The sequence below is a fragment of the Maylandia zebra genome, linkage group LG15, assembly GCF_041146795.1.
Source record: "Maylandia zebra isolate NMK-2024a linkage group LG15, Mzebra_GT3a, whole genome shotgun sequence".
In the NCBI taxonomy this organism is placed as follows: Eukaryota; Metazoa; Chordata; class Actinopteri; order Cichliformes; family Cichlidae; genus Maylandia; species Maylandia zebra.
This window is the reverse complement of record NC_135181.1, coordinates 34,800,241-34,820,636: the sequence shown is the minus strand read 5'-3', so window position 1 is coordinate 34,820,636 and position 20,396 is coordinate 34,800,241. Positions and strand designations below refer to the sequence as shown.

Sequence of the window (20,396 nt, the reverse complement as noted above, 5' to 3'; positions counted from 1 at the left end):
ATAAAAGAACTTTACTTTGTGTGAAAGAACTGAAAAGCTTTCTTAAGAAAAACAAAAAAGTTCAGACACCAGTGTGCTCAGGGTTGTGCAACAACAACATCTGGATTGAAACCACATCTGGCCTACCGCCTGCGCTTTTGAACGATGTCGATGGGACGGTTGACGGCGCACGGCGACCCGCAGATATTCCCGTTCCGCATTTTGAAGTAGCGATCCTGGACCGAGGGCGTCAGATACACACAGTTAGTTGGTAAACTCATGTCTACAGTTTGTCTCTCAGCTGCTTTTGTTCTCCACTAATTATCCTTTTCCTCCTCCTCCGGGCGCTCCTCTGCTCCTCGGCTCCCACGCGCTCTCTTCTCTCCCTTCACGGCACACCGGGTTTCCACTGACACGCGGGCAGATGGAGGAAAGCCCTCCTCGGTGTGTTTTGGCAACATGACTCCAGTCCGGCGTTTGGAGAGGGCGAAGAAAGGAAAAGGGATCAAAGCAGTGTGGGTTTTAAAGAGTCATTTCCTCAGCGTCATGCTGCTGTTTCATGCGGTGGAACACAGAAAAGCTAAACAAGAGCAGAGCGTGAGGAGGCTTCTTTCTAATCCACGTTGAGGAGTTCAGAGCTGAACTCTCCCTCCCTCTGGAGACACGCTCCTTTCTCCCTCCCTCTGTCTCACTCTGTCTCCTCCTTCCAGGCACATGGACTACTGAGGCTTTAAAAAAGACATGAACTATGTACATGTGCATGTACAGTATGTGTGGGTTAGAGAGGGGACTGATATGGGTGTATTTGCTTTCAGTTGGAGTAGCTTCATTGTGTGCATGTGGATATACTTCTGCCATATATCTCAGCGAGGACCAGTTTGAGTTTCAATGAGAACTGTGAGGCAGCCTTCGCCTTTTAAGATCCCTTTAAAGAATTCAGTTTTGGTTTAGGGCAGGATTGCGAGCTTAGTTTGATTGTTAAGTAGGGAGGGAAAGTATTATGTAAATGAATGCTGGCACAAAGACATGTACGTATGTGTATTGTATAAGCAGTGTATGTGTGCGTAAAAGAAGAGGTGTGTCTCCCATCTTACTTATTTGCAGAATCAACAAACACACATGAGTCATGAAGCATTCCTGCCTCACACCTCAAAAATGTCATCACTTCATTCATTACATATGAATATGAAAAAATTCACCCTATTTACTGTATGAATTTTCCAATTATTGCCATTGTGAGGTCACAATAACCTTTGACCTTTAAGGAGGATCTAGTCAGTTCCTCGAGTCCAAGTGATCATGTGAGACAAATTTAGAAAACTACATCTATGTGCAACAGGAACCATTGACACTCTGACGACATGATGGCCAGACTTGTGTGGGAAAGTATCAAGTACTTTTAAAGTATTTTCAAAAGAAAAGCGAGCAAAGTCGCTTAGTGCATCTGAGGAGCAACATTCAAACAGCAGTGTGTTAGCAGGTTTAATTAGATATTCCCCCTTTTTGTGAAATACTTCAGCCTGCAGCAGCTCTAGCACACCAGCACCAGTCAGTCTCACGACACAGAGCGGTGGACTTGCTGGACTCGGTGATCTCACCAACTGGCTGGCCCGCTGCTGTCGACACTGCAGGCAAATATTTGTCTTTTGAGACAGTGGGCCGGAGCCTGGGTCAGACGTGTTGGCAGGCACACGGGAGAGGAGGTGGAGCAGAGGGGGATTTAAATGTCAACCCGTTTTTTAAAAAAATGGTTGGCTAACGATGCAGCCAGATGTTGTGACGTAGTCACAAAGGGGGGACGCAGATGTTTCACCCTAATCTCTGAACTTTTAAGTGGCTAGTTGTGACGAAGTCTTTCTGTGCGGAGCTATTTCTCAATGGCTGGTGTTCCCACAAAGCCACACTTTAATAGCATAGCAATCATCTTTAACTTCAGCAACAATTTTTTTTAATCAGTGAAGATTAAAACAAAAAGAAAGCTCATTATTCATGGCAGGTAAGCTCGCAGTTTCTGTGCTACTCCAGTGTAAGTAACGGGTCTAAGAAACCCTCCAAACACCACCTCTCTCTCTCTGGGACATTGCTGCTGGATGGGCTGCTCAAATCTATGAAAAACATAATAATTCAAGGTGATCAGGAACATGTCTGTGGACACATAAGAACCACACTTTTTACCAGCTTATTATACCGTTGTGCTGTATCCTGTGTGACTGTAATCATAACTGACCTCCTTCTAGCCTCCCAAAAGAACTGGGTCAGACGCTGGTCCCTCTAAACCAGAGCAGCCTAATAATGACGTCAACACACTTATAAAAATAGTGTTAAACTAATCTGTTGCATTACCCTCATTCATAAAAAAGACCATGGGGAACCCTACACATCTTCTGGTGACTTTCCTGCAAGGGGAATTGACAGTTTCACTCTTTATTTGTCTCACAGTTATAGCCAGATGCAAACTTTCCCTGCACCTAAGTCAGGGACTCCATTCATGTGAATAAAGCATAATAAAAATAAATAAATCAAACTGGTCAGCCGTCACTCATCGTGGAAATTATAATTGCAAACAGAATCACTGGCAACAGTTTTATTGGAATCAAACAATCAAGAGCACATTTGGTTTGCTCCTGTAAATGCAGACAGAGTAGGGCACTCTAAACTGTCACTGTCAATAAAGACATAAAACATCCCTACAAGCAAACCTCCTGCAAACCCATAAAACACATTAAGACTGAATTCCCTTCCAGCCATCTGGCATAAGGTTTTCCAAGAAGCCCAAGAACCATGCATCAATCAGGCTTAACAATATGACCACCTGCCAAATATTTTGCTGCCAAAACAGCACTGAGCCATCAAAGCACGGAGCCTTACAGGCGTGGTATCTGGCACCAAGAAATTAGCAGCAGATCCTTTAAATCCGGTACGTTGCAAGGCGAGGCCATGGATCGGACTTGTTTGTCCAGCACATCTCACAGACGCTCGACTGGATTGAGATACAGGAAATGGGCTTGTTGACACCGTTCTATCAGAACCAGCATTTAATTTTTCTGCAATTTGAACTAAAGTAGCTCGTCTGTTGGATTGGGCCACAAAGGCCAGCCTTCGCTCCCCAGATGAAACACTGGGCTTTGGCCTCCAACGATCCTGTTGCTGGTTCATCGCTGTTCCTTCCTTGGACCATTTTTGACAGATACTGACCACTCCAGATTTGGAACACCCCACAAGAGCTGCAGTTTTTGGAGATGCTCTGATCCAGTCGTCTAACCGTGACAGTTTAGCCTTACATCTGCCAATGTTTCCTGTTACTAACAGATCAACTCACTGCTCACTGCTCCCTAAAATGTCCCACCCAATAACAGGTGCCACGCTGAAGAGATAATCAGTGTTTTTCAGTTCACTTGTCAATGGTCATGATGTTATGCCTGATCGCTACACACACACACACAAATTCAGATGTTCAGATGTTGGGTTTGGCAAAATAAAGACTAATCCATCTGCTTAGTCCGCAACAATAATATGATAAATATTTCCTGGTTTGTAAAGGACGGTCTACCTGGAACAGCAGCAGCTCCTCTGGGCGTCTGGTTACACTTTTTGGCATCAGACCATTTTCGGTCAGGGACACAACGTCAGCGAGTGCCTGGTGTTTTCTGGGAAGTCTTATTTTCACAATTGCTTCTTGTTCATTTTCCCACATTCCAGTTTATCTCGGAATGCAGATTCCCAGTTTATAGTTTTGTTGAGTTGATTAAATTGAAAAGGAAGGCCTCACAGAGCTAAAGTGGCATTACTAGAATGCAGAATATTTTCAAAAAGGTGAAAAACTAAAGCACAGAGGTACAATTCATTCCTCCCTACTCCTGCATTTTTCCAGCGCTGTCTTAAAGGCCATTTGTAATATCTGGAAAGACAGAATAAACTTATTTTGTTCCGCATGCTGTGATTTCTGGTATCATATTTAAATATTTGTAGTTAAACTAAACTCCTGTTGTTTCTCCCCTCCAATGCTGGCATCTGTCCTTGTGAAATGTTCCTGTGTTGGACCTCTAAACAGATGCCAGCGTGGAGATTTGCTGAGAATGAGGTGTTTGTGAGGCCGCTGTGTAACCAAATCCAACTGGCCAAATGACTTCCACGGCCCAGCTGGCTGCAGGCTCCTATGACATTACCTCTGCTAATGAGAATGAGCTGTGAGGGCAGAGTGTCATGAGCGTGTGTGTCTGAAAGTGTGAGAAAGTGTTTGAGGAACTTTTCAGTACAATGAAGTTTTGTTTAACTCCTCCTTTAAGGATCTTTTAGTGCGCTCTGCATCGGAAAGCAGGGAGAGTCTATTCTACAGTTAAAGACGCGAACAGTAAGACAGCAGCACAGATATTCTTGCGCCACCTTGTGCAGAAATCTGTGGTGACACAGTGAAGTGCACGCACAAACTTTAAAATACTATTTTCTAATTCAGTATTTTCCAAATGCATTCATACCACATCATTTATAATGAATTCTTAACATACTTTTAGACCTATTACTACCATCTTTGGTTATTCAGGAGTTCACACACTCCTCTTGATGGACTCAGGTCCTGTATCTCCTATAACACACACAACAGTCTTATCTATACCAACTCTTATCATTAGTTTTTTAACATTTATGTTTACTTGTCCAACGCAAGTTAATAAGATGATGAATGAATATGAAATGTGGACATTGTGCAAACAGGAGTTTTGTAAAGCCACAGTTGTGACTAAGCTGAGCTGACAGGCCAGCAGAGGTTGCTGTTTGCCAGTAAACTAAATGGAGGAAAGCCAGACACACACACACATGCACACACACACACATATATAAACAATGCAACAGATCTCTGCACTCGTTAGCACAAATGAGAGTAGAAATTGCAATAATTTTAAAGAGTCAGCATCACAGTCTCCTTGTACTGATGGATAGCGAGGTAAACATCAACAGTACGTGATGTGAAAAGTGAATTATTAAAAAACAAAACAAAACTCAAGAGCCTATCATCAGTAATAACCCAGCAATAAAAAAATATCACATCTCTACTTCAAGAACTGATTTAACGCACACCCTGTAGCCCAAGATGACCTCACACACTCTTTGGTGGAACAATCAGTATGGATTTTGTGACTGGCGGCTATGGCTGTGTGCACGCAAGGAACGACAAACACGTGTCACATTCACGTGTTATTTGCTGCCAGCCTCTGGTGGGGCTGGGGGAACAAATTTAGGCTCGGGGGGTTTATTTTGGGGGTCTGGTGTGTTATTGTGGTATCAACCCCCCACCCCACATCTCCCCTGCCCTGCTTAGACTCAACTGTGGCGGCACTAGGTCAAAAGTCAGTCCTAATATTAGTTTACTTGTTACAAACTGGGTCTAATGGGTAACTGGTTACTGATATTCTCTGTCAACCTGCCAAATCACAAAGTACTAAATATTCCAATATCCCTCATCTTAAAACACAAAAATTAAAGCATTTCACACAACTTAGAGCTTTGAAGCTGAAACTATTTCCCAAAAAAAGATTTTCTCTTATTTTGTAATTAAGAAAACTGAGTTATGTGACAACAGTCGTAATTCAAAAATAAGGAGCCCCAACAAATCCACTAAAAGTAATTCTAAGAGTAATATTAAATATAAAGACGTTTAGGAGGATTTAACTGGATTAATACTCCTAGTTCGCAGATCATGGTCACGGAGGTAAAGGTGTGGTTTTGCTGAGATGTGGCGTGCATAACTGAGTGAACTGCTGAACTGGCAGAAAAGAAGAAACCTTTGGCCCTCAGATTTCACCTCAGTTTACCAGCAGGGAGGGCAAAAACAGGCATGAGCAGTCGAGTTTGAATACACACAAACACAGCACAATAAGATCTACAGAAGGTGTGTGTGCAGTGAGAACTTGTGCAGAAAACTTGCTTATAACTTAAGAGACGTGCAGACGCACAGAAGCCAGTGAGGGATTATCATTAGAGTCAGCTCCTCATTGTGACGTCAGGAATAACTAACGTCACATCTGTCCAAAACATCTGCCTCCTGCTCGGAAACATCAGTGAGAAAAGTTTGTTATTCATGAAGCGGAGGGCACACAATCAGTCAGACTATTTGAGCAACTTCATCGTGCAATAAAATGTGCGTGACTTGCAGCAGAAACAGGAAGTCTGTTGGCTGGAACTTACCACAAATGTAACTTGCTTCCTCTTGAAAGCTGCTGGTTTTAATGCAAGCAAATACAAAATAATTGCATTTTAAAAAACACCAAATCACAACTTTAAAAACAATGCATTGGCATTGTCAAAGAAGTTGGTACTATGAAATCTAAGTTCCAATTACCAAAATTGTATAATCATTTGAATATTTATCAGCTGCTACACGCCAGCTCTCTGCTGCTGTTTTAAAAAAAAAAAAAAAAGTGAGATCTCATGCCAGAGTGCCTACTTTATCTGCAACAGCCTTCTCTGGGATGTGTGTTTGTTTAAAAAATTATTATCTACAGTCTATTTTCCATGTTTCTTACTGTCGCAGTGACACTACAAGTGCAGATCTCTGAGCCAATCTCGCTGAGCAGCCTATCTGAACACTCCCTCTCATGAATACGAGTGCCAAGGAGATGCAGGATGCAGAGTTTAGGAACATACCCCAAGCACGAGTGTCTCCGACCGTGTCCAAAACCAGTCAGCCCTCCTTTCCTTGTCAATCGGAGGTCTTTGTTCATTGTCCCTCGAGCGCCTGACTCATATGAGACACTTTGGGCTGTAATGAAAATAAACTGCACATCTGATCTGAGCCTCTTACAACAGTTCTTCACAGTTTAGTTATTTTTCTCCCGTAAACCTCCGGGGGTATCTGGATCGGCTCCATGAAGTTTTGCGCGCCGATAAACCAAAAAACATGAAGATTCCAGGTGAGAGGCAAAAAGAAAATGGAAAGGATCAGATAGAGAGCAGATCTGCCCAATCTTCTGTTCCTCGGGATGCGGGAAGAGAAATCGTGGAATGCTGCAGAGTTTCTGCGCCGAGGTTTCAGGCAAGCCCCAACAAGGCAGACAGGAGTGTGATATTCAATTAGTCTCCACAAGCAAGAAGCACACATGCAGCTGTTGTAACTGTAGACTCAACTGAATTGAAGGATTTTCCACAGTTGTCTGTCCATTCTCATTGATTTGTTGTTGTAAATACCCAAACTAATCCCAGACATGACACTGACAGCATTCCTGAAGGGGTTTTCAGTAGTACAACTCCAAAACAGAGAGAAAACAGGCGACCTGTAGAGAAGTCTGAAAATTTTGAAAGTAGTGTTTCTCTACTTCTCTGTCAGGCACTCACTCACTGTTCGCAGGAAAGGGGAAGGGTTGAGCCACTTCTGAGAGCAGTGACACTGCAGGGTAGCGTCAGTGAGGGTTTGACCTCTTCCTTTGGCAGTGCAAACACTGGAGGAATCCCCCGAGGTCGCTGTGGGAGCTGAGGACAGACCACCACGAGCTCCAATCTGTCTAGTACAGGATATCCAATGTCAAGATGTTCAAGTTACAAACTGGTCGCGTTTCGAGCCACACTTGCAGCTTTCCAAAGAAAAACCTCAAAGAGAGAAAATGCTCCCACATTTAGAGAGTTACAGGGCTGCACAACATTTCGGTGTGTCCCAACTTGTTAAAGGGAGATCTGACTCGACTGTGTGGCTGGCGGGTGTTTTTGTGTCTGGCAGAGCTAGCTTGACGCAGCCTTCGTTGACACGTGAGATCAACATGCTGCCTGACCCAATACCCTCCTTCTGTTGCCCTGCAGCTACATAATTATAGAGGTTATTGTTAGAGTTGGTGCTGGGCAGGGTGGCAACGGGGGCTGGGTGGGCCTGACAAAACACATGTTAGGATTTACGGCAAAAAAACGTGGATAAACTAACCATAGGGAGAAAGCCCTGAGTTTCAACTTGTGCAGTTTTTATCACCGGCAAGTTTCAGATTCAAAGACAATCAAAGAAGGGCCGCACCTAACAGATTCGTCTGCAGGTTATTGCTTTTGCTCAATCAATCAGTTGTTTGATTTATGGAATGAAAAAAATAGAGAAATCCAGTCTTTGCAGTGCTGTGGAAACCGAGTACACCCCGTGATTCAACAGGTGCTGCTAAACAAATTCAACTGATCGTAAGCGATGCTGGGTCAAGACGTCATAAATGCAAACGTTTTTGCAGGAGTGGATGTCCCATTAAATTCACCCCAAGGTCAGACTGCACAATGCAATCAGACAGAAGATTAGTACAATCTCAGACTCTATAGGTCTCAGGTAGCATATTAGCACCATTAGAAAAAAAGTGGACTAAATGAAGTATGGCTTATTTGGAAAGGTTGCCAGGAGAAAGAACAAGGCAGCACAGTTTCGGTTTTCACAATTGCCTCTGAACAAACCACAAGACTTCTGGAGCAGTCTTTGGAGAAAGCTGTCAAGCATGGTGGTGGAGGGGTGACAATTTAGGCTGCTTTTGTAGCCACAGGACCTGAACATGTTGCAGTCATTGACTTGACGATGAACTCTCCTGTATAGTAAAAGTCTTCTAGAGTCAAATACGAGGCCATCTGTCAGCTAAAGCTGGGCGAACCTGCATCATGTAATGGACAATGATCCCAAGCAAAGCATCAAATTTACAACAGAATGGCTGAAAAAGAAAAGAAGGTAATGCGATGGCCCGGTCAAAGTCCAGAACGCAAGCTGACTGAAATGCTGTGGCAGGACCTTAAAGATACCTGAGGCAAAGGTATAAAAAAGAGCAGACCACAGTTCCTCCACAATGATCTGAGAGACTGATGGAGTCACATAAAAAAAATCAAGTTATTGATCAGGGGAATTTGTTGCACATCTTGCATGCAGACTGCAGGATCCTTTTCATCATTGGCAGTCATTGTGAAACAGGCTAAAATTTTGAGCATCAGTTGTGTGTTTTCTGACTAACTTATCAATGGCAGTGATAAGTGATATAAATTGCACGCCAGTGTAAATATATAAGATATATGGATGCATAAGTCACACGTTCCTGGCTTTATTTCCACACTGCTAACAGCAGAGGGGACTGGCCTTTGAGAGCTGTCAGGGCAAAACCCATGCAGATACTGACATGCCAATTCACTTTCAGACTGACGGACACTTGTTGCACGGCAACAACCAAACACACCACAACCACTTCCCTAAGCACTACATGAACTGCAAACTAAAATAGGGCATTGTGCTGATAGATCATTTATCTTGTTGTTAGCCCATGTATGTAAAGAGGCTCATAAGTTAAAACAGATCAAATAAACCAAACAGGATGTAATGAAGACAAAGAAACAGTAAAAATGGTCTGGCTCATTTAAATCCTACTGAAAGGTACCTGACAGTGCATGGGCTTTATAATACTAATGAATATCTGTCCTTAATGCTATTTTTCAATGCTGTTAAACATTTAAATAAGCAATAAAGGTCGTCTTCCTGATTGCCTGTGGGCTTATTTTTGTCATTACAACCACCCTGCTGTGACTCTTGTTATCCTTATTTCTTGTAACTACCCTTCCTTTAATCTGTCAAAAAAAAAAAAAAAATGATAAGGAAAAGGTTAGACAAATAATTAAACTCACCACTTCCTCCAAAGCATTTTAACTAGAAGGAATTGATTGAAATACTCTGAATTTTAAATGGCTTAAAGCTGCACTTTTGTCCTCATCCTTCTTTTGCAGTCTTGTTTGGGTTTTAGTTTCTGCTCGGTGTGGTTCATATTTTATTTATGCTGGCACTGAGACTCGCACACCTGATAGGGTGGGGTGGCGGGGAGGCTCACAGTATAAAACAATAGGATGTTTAAACATTACACGGGCAGGCATCAAATGACATCAGTAAAATGTCACGACTGATGACGTAGGTACACGCAACGTGTTTACAGGCCGCTTCCTCTACATAGTCACAGGCAGGCTGCCAGGGAGGCAAACAGTCAGGGGGTTTGGAGAGCGGGAAGGGCTGCCGCGGGGGGGGCAAAAGCACCCAGGTTTCATGTTTATCTGATAAAGACAGTTTAACTTTCGACTAAATGGTTCGTGACTGCGTGTGGGGGCTTTCTCTTCAGTATGACATCAGTTTGCAGCCTCTATAATTAAACTGATTGGTAAAATGTGTATTTATTGAGAGCACGATTATAATTTTTAGTACCATGACAACTCAAAGGTTAGTTGCTTTATATAATCTGGCATCTTAACGCTAATGTGGGATCATTACGCAACATATTATCTTTGGCAAATTTATCTTTAACAATGGCATGTTTTACAAATTTTAATATTTGTGTGTGAATTGCAGCTTTTTTTGATGCTATGTTTTAAACTCAAGCATAAGACAGCATTTATCACCATTGAATTAATTAAGAAAGGTGTGTATGGAATCTGTGGTCATGTACAGGCAGCTCTGATGCCGTTTGTGTGCAAAATTGACAATAACAAGGGTGAAAATGAAAACCACAAGAAGAAACCACCAATATTGCTGCAAACAGCCTGCAGCCACATGAGGGTGGTGACAGCAGAGACAACCTTGTTAAGAAAGTCGTATAAAAATGATCTTCCCCTGTTAAAACTCTGCTCATTTTCCAACACTGTGACTGCTCTACAAAAGAGATAAAAACATCAGTTATTTACTACATATAACTGATTTTAATGCTAAAAAACACTTCTACGCTTGTAAACTTGCATCTCCGTGACCCGAAAATAGTTTTTTCCTGGAGTGTTTACATACATCAGAGAAAAATGAGGGCTTTAGACTCCAGGGTAATTTTCACAGCTTTCTCAGAGTTTCCTCAATTGACCTACTGGTCACGATTACGTCCGTGGAAAATCTAAATACGTCACTACCCGGCACTGCTGCTATTTTTTTCTTAAACTACCATAGTGAGGTTCTCTTTGGAAAAAAAAATCAGCAAATGCCTTCATAGATCACTCTGTTATTTAAACAGCTTCATCCATCAAACTTTGAACATTTAGGCTCTGTCATAGCCTGAACAAGATTTACTCAGCTCCATCTTTTCTGACGTAAAAACAAAAAGCAGGACACAGGTTGCCTGTTTTCAGTCACAAGGACTGACAAAGTGACGATGCAGCATTAAGCGTCATCTTTGTGTTTACTGTGGTGAGCCACCCCGAATCCCTCCAGACTTTAGCTTTGTCTCTGCTACACAGAAACCCTGGTGGTATAGGAAACCTTTCTCATCTCTGGCTCCGCCAGGATTGCTGAACACCTTGGGCACAAAACAAAACCCTCTCTTTCATTGCCTTAACAATAAGGTCCTTTGAGATGACACCGGTCCCGACGTCAACAAAACTGTGATTTCCCACAGTTACCTTCTTATCAGACAATGAGGCTTTTTTGCTACTGCCAACCCATGACACATACCGTGATGACGTGAAAAAGCAGCCTCTGCAATGTTACCTCAGAGCTGCTGAACAAACACTGGGCCTATAGTTTATTAGAGTTCAGCAGAGTTCAGAGAAGATGACCTCTGAATCCTAACCTTCTGATTATCTTATCAACGTACAGCTGAAAGTTGTACCTATAAAGAACTCCTTCACCCATTCACCCCACTATGTCTTAGTGCTTTCTACCTAACAGCCACACTTCGATGAACACATCAGGAGCAACCCAGGCTTCAGTATCAGATTGAAGCGGCGATCGATTAGTAGACAACCTACTCTACCTCCTGAGCCACCCCTTACACACAGCTTTCCACATAAGCTAACGACAGTAATTAGATCCATGTCATTGACTCTACCTGGGTGTGTACGCCAAGGTGAAGCGGCGTTGCAGGGCAATGTTACGGTTCATGAGGAGCTTGCGGAACAGCAACGGCGAGTGGCGGGGGGAGTTCCGAGGAGAGTCACCGGGGGACATCCTGGGAGATTCATAAGGCGAGCCGGATGGTGACTGCGGCTTCAGCTTGATGGGTTGAGGACTGCTGAGTGGGAAGGAGCCAGCCTCCCCTGAGCTTTCCAATAGGGCTTCACTCATGCTGTCGTGTAGGAGTTTAACAAAATGTTCCTCTTACGCTGCTCTCTGGTGCGACCTTCTAACCCCTGACAGGGAGTCCAAGTCATCCATCTCAGCACAGCAGCATTTATCAAGTGAATTAGGTAAACGGCTCTCAAGCGCGTCTTGTGATGATGCAGCTCAGATTCGGAGCCGCTCGTAGTTGGCTCTAAGTGCTTCACAGCCACTTTTGCGCTACGGCTTCATGGCTTTTCTCTACGGAGCCACCTAAAAGCCCTGTTGACGGACGTGGACACGAGTGCAGGAGTGTGCCCTCCCCTCGGCAGTAAGCTCTGTTTACATAGCACTGAGCTCTGCCTAAATATGGCCAGGCCTGAATTATAACGTTGTTAGCTCGTACCTCGGGTGAACTAGCTGCGTCCTGCACACACTTCACAGAGGAGTGAACCGTTTTACGTCGGCTTCCTTCCTCAACTCATCAGTACAGAAATATTAGACAGTGATTACAGCTCTGACTGTGTAGACACATGCCAGAGCTGTGCAGTGTCAAGAGGCCACAGTCTGGGTAGATTTTCACTATGATGGTTGCTGTAGTGGGGTAGTGGGGGTGGGTGGGGGTGGGGGCGACACTGTGTCTAAAAGCAGAGCCTGCTTGAGATAAAAGATAACGAGAATCCTGGAAATGTCACTTAAACTTTTACTGGTATCTTGACTGAGTAGCGTTTCCCACTGGGGCTGAGGGGTGATGGAAAAACAGAGATCAGCTCGAGTTTCATCTCTGACCCCCAGACAGCCAGTGACCCAACCCTCCGCTGCCCAAAACAAAACTGAACTGTACTGCTTGTGCCTAAATGTTCCCCTCGATAACGAGCATCCTGTAAATACATGCTGCATGTGCTTTAGTCGTGCTTAAGTTAATACTCGGCCCCAATCTATTAAACATCTAAATGACAGGTTCGCATTCAGGCAGTCAGGGATCGTTGCCATATTTATCACTGATCAGTACACGTCTTTCTAGATTTACAGTCCACACATTAAAAAACAGATCAAGAAAAGGGAACTGCAAATCACATGAAGAATCTCAAACATTATTAGGAGCTTTACCCAGTAGTTAAACAGTTCAAATTAAGCAAAACTTTTGATTCTCCATTCAAATGTAAAGTGTTCAGTGCTGTGCTGGTTCTGCACTGCAATCATCACAGATTGCTTGTCAATCAAACAGTGGAACCACAAAGTCTTTATGCAACACTATTAGTTTCTGGGGTTTTGTGGAAAGGGTTTTTCTTTCTTTCTTTTCATCTGTTTCATTACAAAAACACGAGACTATGACTATGACAGCAAACCTTTGAGCTATTTAAGCTACAGTGCCACGAGGGCTGGAGTTAAAGTATGTGAGTAACACTTAAACCTACAGTTACTGTTTTTGTGACTGCACCGTAATGCATCTAAATGGGATTAATACCTTCACAGAAAATCCAGCCACAATTATCCCCACTGCCATAATGTCTCTTTGCCTCTGCATCCATTTTAATGAGGCATTAAAGTAAGGACGGAGAAGGGCTCTTGAGTTTGAGGGGCTGCCTGCCAAAGTACTGATTTAACTCAGGAGGGAGTGCAAGAGGTCACTGCAATGAGCTCATGAACAAAAACACTGCTGTTGTATGAAGTGCTGTTAAATGTGACCAGCAGATGGCGCCCACGCACAAACACAAGGACACAAATGCTCATGAATACACACACACGCACAAACTCAGCATTATGAAATGTCAGTTTATTCTGCAAGGTTTTGAGCTGTAGCTACTGAGCTCTGGATCATTTATTTGCCATTTTCTTTAAAGCAACATAATGCAAACCCCAATTCACTTTGATCCTTTTAGCCCTGGAAATGGCCCACATCATTTGCCAACACAGTCTACTGATACAGTTGTGACTAAGTGAAGGTTTGGCTGAATGGTAATTTAAAAACCTGTAGACTGTGTGGGCCGACTCAGTCATACGGTTACCATTATGAGCCAATGGGGAGAAAAGACAAGGAGATGAATCCCGTGGCTTTTCTTTAAGTGACTAATGCCAGGATATGTGGAACTATTTATTAGACTGAGTCATATAACCATACTCCTCCCACCAGCAACACCAGATCAAACACATGCAAACACACGGCTGACAGCAGAAAACACACACACGCACACACACACACACACACACACACACACACACACACACACACACACTGACATAGACATGCATGCACACGGACACATGAATTCATTTTAAAAACACACAAACAAACTGGGTTTCAGCACCTGAAAAGCCTTGGAACAGACAGCACGCATGCTGCTTTATCAATTAAGCTCCAGTATACATAAGTGCATCACATACCCAGTCAAGGATCTTTAATCATAAAAACGATGGAAACAACCTAACTACATACCTAACTAGACAATTGCAGTTTATATTTAATCGAGAAAATACTCCCTCTATGAGCTCGCAGCAACTCCCAAGGCTACTTACTGTATGTTTTTAATAAAAAGAGACTACTTTCTCATTAATCTGTTTTCTCAGCAGATATGCATGTAAGAAAAATCCCATTTGTGGTGTGAAGACAGTGACAGATCCACGCTTTCACAGTTGGTGGAGATTTGGTTGTAAATACAAAGTCACAACAAGTCCAACGAGTATCTGTAAGAACCAAAACGGATTTGTTGGACACATAAAAAACAAACAGTGATGGAGTGGTTAGTACTACTGCCTCACAGCAAGAAGGTTCTGGGTTAAAAACCATCTTCTTCCTATGTGTTTACATGTTCTCTAGCTTCACCCATCAGTCTATAACATACTTGTTAAGCTAACTGGTGATTTTAATTCAAAGCATGAATAGTGGTATTTTTGTCTGTATTACCCCTGTGATGGACTAGCAGCCTATTCAGGGTTTACCCCACCTTTCATACCCTTGAGAGCTGGGATACGAGACAGGATTGTGTTAAAAAAGCAAGACTGTGACAACATGTGTGCAGTGGGTTGCTGGATTAACCCTTTAAGACCTACCATAGAACCAAGTCCGCCAGAGCTTATCTTTATATTTTTACATGCTGTAGTGCCATTTTTGAGAGCATTTAAAGTTGTTATACATCAATAAAACCGTTATAGCCCAAATATTAATAATATGTATGCATTAAGTCCATAATAACTACATAAATTGCAAAAAAGTGCAATAAACTCATTTTTGTTTTGTTTTTTACATAAATTTCTAGTTAGAGAAATTTCAGAAGTTTATCCCTCAAAACTGTACAAAAAAGTTGTACAAAATAGTTTCCAACAACAGGAAATGTATTTTGAGCGTCTTCATAGTTTTATTTTTGAGATACACCAATTTTTATGTCCTGCAGGAAAATCAGAATCAGAATCAGAATACTTTATTCATCCCGAGGGAAATTAAGGGTTACAGCAGGCAGCACGCTAATGGCGCATGCGCACTCACAAAGGAACCTTCTGACCAACTTAACACAAACATCACATTGGGCAGACATGTCAGAAGGTAGGCTGATAGGAAAAAAACAACGAAAATACACTACATGAGGTAAGAGGAGGAGAAAAAAAACTCCACTCAGACTGAGCTCCTAGTGGGAGAACAGTTTGATAAAAGAAAAAACACCTCAGCACAAAAGCACATGACTATCAATACACCATAGAAACACGAGACAAGCAACAGGGCGGGTAAAGGGTAAGAGAGAGCCGGCGTAGACAGCGCATCCGGTCCTGCAGCATCTGTGCTGGTCCAGTTGACTGCTATCATCCCCGGTAGGGCACAAGCATCGAAGGCGTTGGAAAGGGAGGGGGATGAGTGAGTGCTTATCAGTGTAAGTGTGTGTGTGTGCGTGTCCATAGTTTAGCTGAGACAGTGTCCTTCGGCCTATCAGGCTAAGTAAACAGTCCTCCAGCCAATCCAGGTGTCCTTCATGGGGCGGGAAGAATAGTCATCACACAGTCGTTATCAGGGAGTTGTTTTGGTGGGCTCCAGCCTTGGGCCTGCAGCTGGAGCCGTGGTGTCCAAATGTTGAATATTGTTGATAAATATTATAATGCAATTTTGCAAAAAAACAAAACAAAACAAGTGCATAAAAATGAACTATTTCCAGCAGTGCAATTTGAGTTCCAAGCATCCCAGAAACTATTTAGAAAAGCATGAAGTCAAACATGACTTTTAAAAACACCAGTATAGGCTTATAAGGCCCCGAAGGTAAAAAAAAAATTCCTCGAAATGACGTCACTTCCGGATTCGGGCAGGTAATGGCGGACATGCGATAGTTCAACTATCGCATGTCCAACATAGGAAGTGTCCAACATAGGGAGTGTTATGAACAGTTGATCGGATCGGCAAAGCATGTTTCTGAAAAATTATGTTTTTGCTGCTGCAAGTGCTTTTTATGCAGTTTTTGCAAAGCCATATGTGGAAGGAAACCGTGACTTAGGACAAGCTGATGGCATAAGATGCAAGTACAACTCCTCCGGTTTCATATGCAAAAAAATTTATTGTGCTAGCTTACGTGGTTCCGGTTCTACAGGGATTTAAAAATAGTTATGCCGGCTTTAAGGGGTTAATGTGTTCAGCATAAAAGAAGAGCTGTACAGTGAGACCTAAAATTGTCTCGTTGAGGCCAAGTTATGGCCAAGTCTCCATCACTCCACTTCCCTAAGTAAATGTGTGGCACCCTGAGTATTTTGAGCATTAAGAACAAGTCTCAGATGTGTTTGCATCATAACACAGAGCGAAAAGCTCATTTGCTCCCACCTGATGTGATGTTAGGGCGACATTTAGTTCCGCCAGTAGGTGGCAGTGTTGGCTCAGCCAAACGGGTAACAGGCAAAATAATCCTTCACAAAAGTAACGCTAGTAACGTTTGTGTGCTAGCTAAGTCATGTTAGCCTCCTGCATTAATCTCTGTAACCGTGTTGTTCCATCAGTAATGTAAAAGGAAACTGTTAGCTGGTTTCAGTTAAAGTCATAGGAAATAGACCAGCCAGTACATGTTATGTTGTCAATTGTTTACTGGTCATTTTCTCTGTGTGTTAAGGGCTGATTAATACAGGGCCATTACACGTAATGCTACAAAAGTAATGCAGTCCAGTTATTACAATGGAAGCCGCCAGTAACACTGAATTCCTTTGCTGTGCTTCAGCGCAATAAACCTTCATGTGCACCTGAATGAACCCTGTCGTCCTTCAGTGTGTAAGAATTGCATTTTTTAGTTGGAAAGGTTAACGACATTACTCATTATTGAAATGAAGAATTATTAAGTTAGATTAGCATAAAAGCACTGTCATAGTTCTTTTTTAAAATTTCCTTAATTTAATCCAATGGGAGGTGAAGGAAACGTTTTATAAACACAGCTGAATCCCTGTTCACTCTGTAGGTTCACATGCTGACACGGTCTCTGTCTCTTAATACGACAATGTGCAAAAGTCTTGAGCCACCCCTCACTGCTCTATATTTTACAAGGAAACGGGTACAGTGATTTATTGAAACATGCTAACATACATTGAAATACAGTACATAATGCAACAACCGAGTCTGCACAATTCTTACAAGCTTGAAAGTCAATATTTGGTATTGACTTTCTTATAATTGCCTTAGGTAGTTTTGAAGGAGAGTCAAAGCTCCTTCAAATGTTGGCTGCCTTTTGTTACATTCTCTCTGTCAAGATCACACACTGCTTCAGTCTTTTCTGGATATCTTAATAACATGACTTTCAGACTGTTCGCCTGCTGCAGAGGTCTTACTTACTTAGGCCTGCCACTTCTTCACCTTCCTTCTTTCAGTTTCATCCCTGAGGTATGCTTGAATTACTCATAAGTCAGACTGTGCTGAGAATGAGCAAAAAAGCAGCAAATGCCCGAAGACCTTCAGAAAGTCTGGAGAACTATTGCTCAAGACTACACACACAACAAAAGAAAGAAGAAAGTCATGTTTCTTAGAAACAAAATATAAAGATATGCGGATGTGTAACAGCATTGTATGCACTTCAGTGTCCCTTTCTCCAGCATCGACATGTGACAGCAACAAAAAAAAACTTTATCCCATTACCAAATTCTAGCATAATTTATTTGATGGGTGTCAAATCCATCACTGTAGTTTTTATGTAGTTCTCAGTATTCAAATTATTCAACTTCTTTGCCTTAAAGGTTTTTCAAAGCGCATTAAGTGCAGATGAGTTTCTCGAGACGATTTCTTGTCTTTGTCTTTGTTTGTTTTTTCAAGTAATGTGCGCCATCTTTTTTTCCTTCTGGGATAAAAAGGATGCATGCACCATTGAGTTGAGCACTTTGCAGTGATTCTGCTCAGATGGGTGGCACATGAAGCTCAAACTAAATAACAGTACTATGTGTGTAGGCAGCATTATGACAGATGATAGTTCATCAAGGTGACTGACAAGAGATGGAGCAGGAACTTGACAAACTGAAAGGGATGAAGGCTGAATAAATAATACTTCACTCCATCAAGGAGAAAAGATTATTTTGTAACTGGTAATGAAGAATAACTTGATTTCAATGTCTCGCAGTTGCTAACACAAAGAAATTGAATTATTCAGCCTAACCATCAAATTCAGCCTTTTTCACTGTGAAGATTTATCTACATATTAACTATTCATGTTTGCTGCAGGGCAGAATTTCATCACTGGTTGGCATTTAAGAAATGAAGCACATCTGAACATTTATTAGTGAGCAAAAGCAAAGATAGGACACCTCGAAAAAGTGCAGGATAAAACGAAGCCATAAAAGCTGGAACACTGAATTATACATACTACAATTGTGGCTGAAACACACATACAATAACTCCTCTCCTTGAATGCAAAAAACCCACAGTCTTTCACAGTATTTCCAAGTGAAAATGATAAACCTTCATAATATATTCATACATAAAGAAAAAAGGCAAGGTGAGGAGGAAAGAGTTGTGTTTCTACTCAGACGCTTAAAGAAATGAATGCCCACTCTAAAGACGATTAGATATTCGCTCTTTTTAAGAGGTGTTTGGCAGGCATTCAGGTTAACACTTAAGTTAGTAACAGCAACAAGAATAACAGTAATAATAAATGAAGTGCAAAGAAATATTTTTAGTGGTCAGGGGGCATGATTGGTGATCTCACCAGTCTGTACTTACACAGTCATAAAAAAACTAAAGTGTATTAAAATCTCAGTTCTGCACTTAAAAATTAAACATACTCAATGTGCATTGTGATAGCACACAGTGATAGCAGTGTGCTTGGGCAGCCTGCCCTTTAAACAACGCTCTTGATGGCCCGTGTTGTAAAGAAGTGACCCACTTTGTGTGGTGAAAATCTTTATCAACGGTGAAGAGGATGCCAAGCTGCCACGGTATGAAGATGGGCTCAAGTTTCAGTGTAACACTTGTTGTATTTTTCGGACTATAAGTAATAACTTAAAATCCTTTAATTTTCTCAAAAATCATCAGTGCGCCTTATGTATGAATTCTGGTTGTTCTTACTGACCTTTATGTGGTACACTGCGCTCAAAAATCTGTCAAAAATGTTTTAGTACGACTTAAGCTACAAAGCCGCACCGCTTCATAGATTGTCTGAGCATTATGGCTACCGTAGTCATGAGCCTCGCGGAGTAATCCAGGGACGTGTCTCAAAATGCTACTTGTGTGTACTTGCGTTCTCGTGGACTTGTGATACATCATCAGTCGGCAGTGTTGGGAAGGTTACTTTTAAAATGTATTCCATTACAGAATACAGAATACATGCCCCAAAATGTATTCTGTAACCTATTCCGTTACGTTACTCAATGACAGTAACGTATTCTGAATACTTTGGATTACTTAATATATTGTGGCGAGTTCATACAACGAGGAGACGGAGGTATCGTTTGGTCTTGCTTCCCGTGAGCTAGCCAGGGAGCACAGCCGTTTATTACATTTGCAGAAGAACACACTGCCACTAGCTAACTGCTCAGCGCGGCAACCACAACACACATAGGGCGCCCTCTGACCCCGGAAGGACAGACCGTCGCAGCGAGAGGGCGTCACCCGTCACCATGGCAACATACACAAAACATAACTGTACAAGCAGAACCCCGAACAGCCCTGACCCGCTACAATATTATCATGCTTTTTACAACAACGTGAATGTACTATTGCTGTGTGATTTATTACTATTACTGAAGGTCCGCGACTCCGAACTGTAGTAAAGGGACCTCTGACTAATGCTGGGCTCACACTGTGCGATTTTTGGCCCATTTTGAGCCGACTTTTGAGTCGTGCGATCGTTTTGGCGATCGGCCCGATTTTGGCCTTCATCGTGCGTCGTGCATCGTGTAGTATACGTGGGGTAACGAGAAGCGATTGACACCTCACGACCAGCTCCCGATCATCAATCGCTTGGTCTTGAGGGTGTCACCGCAGTTTGCC

At 42.4% G+C, this 20,396-nt stretch overlaps 1 protein-coding gene across 7 annotated transcripts in view; it reads right to left on the bottom strand.

The window, feature by feature from the left end:
* Positions 1–20,396, bottom strand: part of LOC101486556 (3',5'-cyclic-AMP phosphodiesterase 4C) — a 107,782-nt gene that overhangs the window by 34,747 nt on the left and 52,639 nt on the right. Inside the window, exon 1 of one of the 7 annotated variants that reach the window (XM_004564806.6) lies at positions 11,757–12,259. The exons of 3 other annotated variants lie outside the window; for them this stretch is intronic. In XM_004564806.6, coding sequence (XP_004564863.4) covers positions 11,757–11,992 — 236 coding nt within the window. In that variant the 5' untranslated portion in view covers positions 11,993–12,259. Of the gene's footprint in view, positions 1–126; positions 644–6,618; positions 7,627–11,756; positions 12,260–20,396 lie in introns of those variants that run through there. 3 more of the 7 variants (XM_004564808.6, XM_004564812.6, XM_004564810.6) reach the window with 3 other exon arrangements.